General features: G+C 38.4%; 1 protein-coding gene across 1 annotated transcript; it reads left to right on the top strand.

The window, feature by feature from the left end:
- Window positions 1–876: 876 nt before the first annotated feature.
- Window positions 877–4,629, top strand: LOC104074686 (chitinase domain-containing protein 1-like; the record flags this gene model as incomplete). Its single annotated transcript, XM_009574878.1, has 4 exons — window positions 877–1,044; window positions 2,448–2,597; window positions 3,441–3,573; window positions 4,568–4,629. Coding segments are annotated over exons 1-4 (471 nt in total), but the record flags the coding sequence as incomplete, so codon positions are not given.
- Window positions 4,630–6,438: the final 1,809 nt, after the last annotated feature.

Raw genomic sequence — 6,438 nt, 5'->3', positions numbered from 1 at the left:
ACTATTCTATGATTTTTTTCTTCTCCATTAGGATGTCATAATCATGAGAAGCAGCCTGATACCTATCTAGAGCCACTAGTTTATTATAGATGAAAGCTAGTCCTAGTTTGATACTTAGGACTTCCAGAATTAGTAACAGGTTGCTTTTCTTCATTCTAGTATTTTACCTCCTTTCGCCCAGGTTCCCCTAATGCTAAATATTTTTTCTCTGTTTTCTTCTTACCCACTTTTGGGAGTAGGCTGGAAAACCAGTGCGACTCATGAATGGGGAGAGGTTGAAAAACAAACTCTGGCTGTATTTGAAATTTTTTTTGTAAAGTCTTTCCGCTGACAAAACTGAGGTATGATAGATAAATAGCACTGAATAGAATGGTTCTCTGTTAATTCTTGATTCTTTTATCTGGAGCTGGGACAAACTGTCAAAGTCATTCTTCTAGACCAATATAGCATATAGCTATAATTCTTTCTGTCTCTTAATTAATTTGTGAGTTGCTGACTGGATTGGGCAGGAGCAGAAACAAATGGCATCTCTTATTTGCTATAGAAAAGGTAAGGTGGTACTATAATTGTTCTGGGCAGCAGACATTTAGCTCAGTTTCAGCTGTAAACCATTATACTTCTTTAGGGGTTCTTTAAAAGGGAAGCTGCAAGTGTCCAACCCACTTCCTCTGTGATACATGTACTAAAACAAGGGACAAAAAAAGATGTTCGAGCCTAGGAACCTCTTAGAATACTCTGCCATATTGCTGCCAGAGCAAAAGCACTATTAAAACAGTACTGCCTTAAGTCTGATCCTGGAGGGCAGAAGATAAGACAATTGCTTGACTTTTCTTAGACAAGAAAACTGAATTAAACTGTTATATTCTTCTGTTCACAGAGATTTGAACCTTTATGTTTTCAGGGTAGGAGAAACTTGACATGGGGAAAAGCACCATGAAGCTTCTCTGTACTTCACTTTCTCTTACCATGATTTGCTGGCTAGCTGAAGGTACCCTGTCAAAAACAGATGCAAAGAAAGGTGCTACAAAAAAACTGGAAGAAAAGGTAAAAGCAATAACTGAAAAGCTTACCTTATCTAACATGTGCAATGAACTAATTGAACTTTGGTGAATGGACCCTCATTCTGTCAAAACAGTGTTAAAAGCAACCATGCATTTCCATTGAAGCTTATGCTCACAAATAAGACTACCTGAAACTTTCCTTCAGCTTTTATGAGTGTCACAAATGGTTCACTCCTTGAACCAGTATGATGTAGACTTCTGGAGCTTTATCCCCCATGCAAGCTGCGGAAGCAGAAGTTTTTGTCCCCTCTTGCATAGCTAAAGGAGACATACTTCCATCCCTTTGGAAAGGGGGGCAGGGAGCAGTAGTTTGGGCCAAGAGCGCTAGATCATTTACTGGTGGAAGGGAAGGTGTTCCAGCCTTGCCAGTGGGAAGGCTGTGTCCTGATAGAAGAGTTTGAAGAGCCTTCTAACCAGCAGTTCATTTGCAGGCAGAAATGATTCAAAGTCCCATAGCAATCTGAGCAAGCGGAGCCAGCATGCTGAAGTCTCTCTTGTTGAGCATGTTCTTGATTCCTGCCTGTTTTCTTTCAAAACTGCAAGAAGGCACAGCAGTGCAAGAGAAAGGGTGTGTATGGAGAGGAAGTATATTTACCAGTGCATATACTAAGTATATGTACTTAGTGTTGCGAAGCATGTTAGGTAAAAAAGTAGACATGTTCAAAATCCTCTCCCTTAAATTATAGGTATAGTTAATCGTACATTATGCAGATACATCTCTCATTGTTTGTACTACCTGCTTGCTCAGTGTCTACCAGGAAGAAAATCTAGTCTGCAGGTAGTGAGGATAATACAAAGTGTTAAGACAGGCCTTATCCCTGAAGTCCTTACGCTGAATCAGTAGATGGTTTCTGCGTACTCACCATGCACACTTTATTGGGCCTTCTCACTCTCTTTCTGTCTGCTAAAACTATTTGTGCTGTTTTAGTTGAAGCAGATCTTCCTTAAAGAAAGGTGTTGAGAACCTTGGCCTTTAGTAACCACAATGCAGCATACTCAGTCTAAAATATATCCAGTTTAAAAGTCGTCTTCAAATTCTTGGTTAAGAACTCCTGACTCCTAACCCCTTTTTGTCACATGCCAGAAAGCATTGACTAGAGAGCAGAGCACCATCAGCTGTGGTGAATGATGTTCTTTAATCTTATCACTTCCTGATTTTTTTTTTTGTTTATATGCTTTTTGCCTTGCAAACAAAGTAAGTTTAGTGATGATGACAAATAATTTCTGAGCACTTTCCTGTTTCAGTTTTAAATCAAACTCTCCATCATTTAGAAGGAGTGCTCAGAGTTTAATGATGTGATTTTTTTTTTTTTCTTTTTGAAGTCTGTTGCTATTGAAAGTGGCTGCTTCGTATTGCTGGTTCTAAAAACTGTCTTCTTCCCCCAGACGCTGCATTCTGATAAAAACGTGCAGGACCGAGGACTGGTAGTTGTGGATCCAAAGGCAAAGGATATTATACTGGAACACAGAAGTTATTGCTCCAAGAAGATGAAGGAAAGACATTTCTCGGGAGATGTTCTGGGATATATTACTCCCGTAAGTTAATAAAATTAATAAAATTGGTGCTTTGAATGAATATGCAGCAGACTGTGCTAATCTGCAGTCTTGCATCCCTGCTTTAAAAGCATTTTTATAATAATGGGAACTTCTAGTCAAATACAGTCAAAAAGCCAGAGGATTATTTGTCATCTGGCTTGGGATTCAGGTGGTCTCAAACCCTTGTTCTCCCATCCATCTCTTGGAGGATGTCTAGGTCATAATGTTTTTCTTCTCACTGGTAAAACAGAGATGATAGTATTCTCGTGTCCTTGATGAGCCATGTGAAGTTGCAGTAAAGTCAGAACAGGAGGACTACTAAGTATCCTCATACCATGCAGCTACCAACTTGAACCTTCTAAATAAACACTAAAATTTTTTTGCTGCTGTCAAACTGATCTCTTTTTCTATCCAGTTTTACTATTATAGCATCCTTTCTTGAATAATAAATGTTTCTTCCTTTTTAGAGGATGCTTTTCACTTCTTTCAGTCTTACACTGCTCAAAAGAGAAATAGGTGCCCTATAAATTTTCACCTCTCTCAAGTTCTCTTGAACTTGCAGAGTCTGTAAATTCAAAACTGTGTTGGAATCTACATGCAGATTCCTACAGTTCAGATGAATTTGCACAATTTGAAGACTGCCTTTCATGTAGCTATCAGAATTTCTAGAGTACTTTCTTACTTAAATAAAAATAATGTCCCGGAAGGTTTCCTCAGACTAACAAATGGGGATCTAGCAAATAATTACATTTGTGTTAAAGAATTTGGATTGGTCAAAAGTAAAGTGAACTGTATATCGTGCTTTTGAGCCTCTCACATTTTTTTTCCCCTTTCTTTTGCAAGTGGAACAGCCACGGCTATGACATTGCTAAAATATTTGGAAACAAATTTACACTAATCTCACCAGTCTGGTTACAAGTGAAAAGGAGAGGGAAGGAAAGGTTCCAGTTCACTGGGCTCCATGATGCTGATAAAGGTGTTATTTTCTTTTTCTTTGAATATGCATTGCAAGTAAGATCACTGGTCTTGTTGCTGACTAGGTAGCTCTGGCAATATATGCATGTGGGTTTTTCTGGGTCTGCCTCACGGTGAAGTACTTTCATCCATTCCACTTTTTCAGGAGTTTTCATCAGAGTGAACTTCTTTCTGTCCCCACCTGCTTCCACATGTGTACATAGTTTACCTGTCCAAAGAATAAGTAGAAGGATTGGCTCTTCCACTAGGCTGTCTACAAAGCCCCTCTTAAAAAAAGGAAGGGACAAAGGATCTGTACAGGCAGAAATAGTCTTTGGTGTTTGCACTGTGCAGTTGTTTACCTGTTGTGGTTTTTTTCCCTTTGCAAAAACCTTTGGGTGAATTTGTTTTGGGAATGGAAGATAAATTTAATCTGAAGATAATTTTTTCGTTCACTGTCAAGAAACTGACAGCAAGTTCAGATTTCAGCTAGTATGTTCTTAAATAATAACTAAGTAGTTTACAGTTTTGAACTTGATTGAATGTGGAATCTTATTTGAAACAGCTATAATTCTTACCATGTTGGTGCCTACTAACAAATTCTAGTGCAATGACTGCCAAGAGGAGTGGATGGGACACTTGAAAGTACCATCTTTTAAAAAAAAGAAAAAAAAAAATTTCCTCCCAGGTGATGCTTGGTGACTTACAGAAGTGTTGTTCTGAGTAGGCAGTAAGATAGTTTCCATGATGAGGCAGAACTGTAAGCAGCAGGGAGGGCTCGCGTAGGGACTATTGTAAGATTGTAGTAAATGCTAGTTATGCTGTGGTGGAGGTGAATACCTTCAAATTCTGTGCATCAGAGGATGTTTCGTCTGTGTTGGTTATGAACTAGTATCTGTGGCAGGAAGACAGATGTAATGAAACTATGCTACATTATTTGAAGAATGCTTGAAAATAGTTGTCATTGTCAACATCATTTATATTTTAACAGTTGTTCTCTTGATACTGTTTGACAGGCTGGATGAAAGATGTCAGAAAAAACTCCAAAAACATCAAAATAGGTGAGCCTCTGTTTTATGTTTGTTTGTTTTTTATCTTCTTTAACTGCTAGCAGAGCAAAAGAAGGCTTTGTTCCAGGTGTATATGGGAGAAAGGGAGGTTACCTTAGCGTAGTTGTATGAAGGAAGAAATCTGAGAAGAAAAATAAAACCAGTTAACTATGGATAACTAACTAACTGAAGTGTTAATCCTGTTGGTGCCCTAATGTTTTGCCTTAACTTCTTGTCTCTGGATAAACCCTGGGTCACAGGGCCCTCTCTGGAGAGGTACTTTGTATATAACACTACATGCTTACGTGGCGGAGCAGACTTCACGCTTGTTGCTCAGGAGTTCTGCTTAGTTAAAAAGAAAAAAAAAAAATCCAAATCCGAGTCAGTCAGACTTTCCTGCATGACAGTAGAAAAGTTCTCCTTTGGCTCTTCTCCGCTTGAACCTGGGAACTCAAGGCACGTGGCACGCTGTGTGTCTCTAGGGAAAATGGCAAACTTTGCTATAGAGATAATAGTGTGCTAGATTTCTTACATTTGACCGTAGCAAGAAATCTGTGGAACTGTGAAACCCTTCTTGATTCAGAAGGGAAACTTCAAATGTATTAGAAAAATTGGATGCTCAATCAGATATTTTAAATTACTTCAGCTGCCAGATGATAAAGCCTTGAAATAGAATCATAGAATCTTCTAAAATACTCTTTTACAGTCTTGGTAGTTAGAAAGGGCTTAGACATAGCTCTGTATGAGTTGTTGGCTTTTCCAGTGTGCGTGATTGTCGACTGTTCCAACAGCGGTTTTCCTGACTCTTGTCTGACTCTCTTTTTAATGTTTTGTGTTGTTAGAAAAAGAAATTATGCAAGCTCAAGTGCCCATGTTTTACAAAATAAAAATTTGTCATAGGGTCTTGAGATGCGTAGAAGAGTGAAGTAATATAAGGGCTGTGTACAAAAGAGTAAATTAGAGTTTGAGGTGAACTTTTCTATCATGTTCTTGTGGTAGAAGAGTAGCACAACTTGCGGAAAGATTGCTCTTTCATGTTGGTGTTCTTTTAAGACTCTACTTGGGGCCCTAAGTGACAGTTCAATTAAGATAGTTCGATCAAGTGAAGGTATCTTTTCTTAAAACTTGCATCAGTGCTGACCTTTAACCAAACATAAAATGAAGAAAATGTTCTACAGTGTCAATTATCTCTGCTGCTGAAGTAAGAGAGTACTCTGACCAGAAAATACTATAGTGCGATGCCAGAATTTGCTTTGAGCAGTGAAAGCATTGCGTACTCCTACCATACTAAGGTAGTTTCCACCATAATCCAGGATAAGAATCATCTCAACACCAAAGATTTCAGCATATGAATTTCCACTAGAGGCTAGGAGTAGTAGATGAAAGGTTAAATAAATTATATTGGATAATAAGTAAATAATCGTGCTGTCAAAGTTAAATATACATAATGTGTAAGTGATGTAACAAGCACCTACTATGTGGAAGAGAAGAAGCTTAGTGACAGAAATGTTATCCTTACAGAATTCTGAAATACTTAAAAGTGCTGCCAGGCTTCTAAGAGAATGACTAGGTCTGAAGGAGAATTGAAAATATGCATTGTTGAGAAGCCAGTAGGTGATTCTTCCCTCAGTCGGGGTCAAACCACCACACTGGCATTACTGCAGCTTAATGCCCATCCTTCATAGAAGAAACACAGGTCCCAATAAATTCTTACAAAGCGATGTATCATCATGTAACAGTAGAAGTATTAGTCCTTCCTAGACCGTACAACATAAAAGCTTAAATTCTACTCCAGCTCACCCAATAATCTGGCTTACTACAGAATCTGAGACAAGACA

The sequence above is a fragment of the Fulmarus glacialis genome, unplaced genomic scaffold (genome assembly GCF_000690835.1).
Source record: "Fulmarus glacialis isolate BGI_N327 unplaced genomic scaffold, ASM69083v1 scaffold31273, whole genome shotgun sequence".
Taxonomy (NCBI): domain Eukaryota; kingdom Metazoa; phylum Chordata; class Aves; order Procellariiformes; family Procellariidae; genus Fulmarus; species Fulmarus glacialis.
The sequence above is the reverse complement of the archived record's forward strand: the minus strand, read 5'-3'. Positions and strand labels throughout refer to the sequence as shown.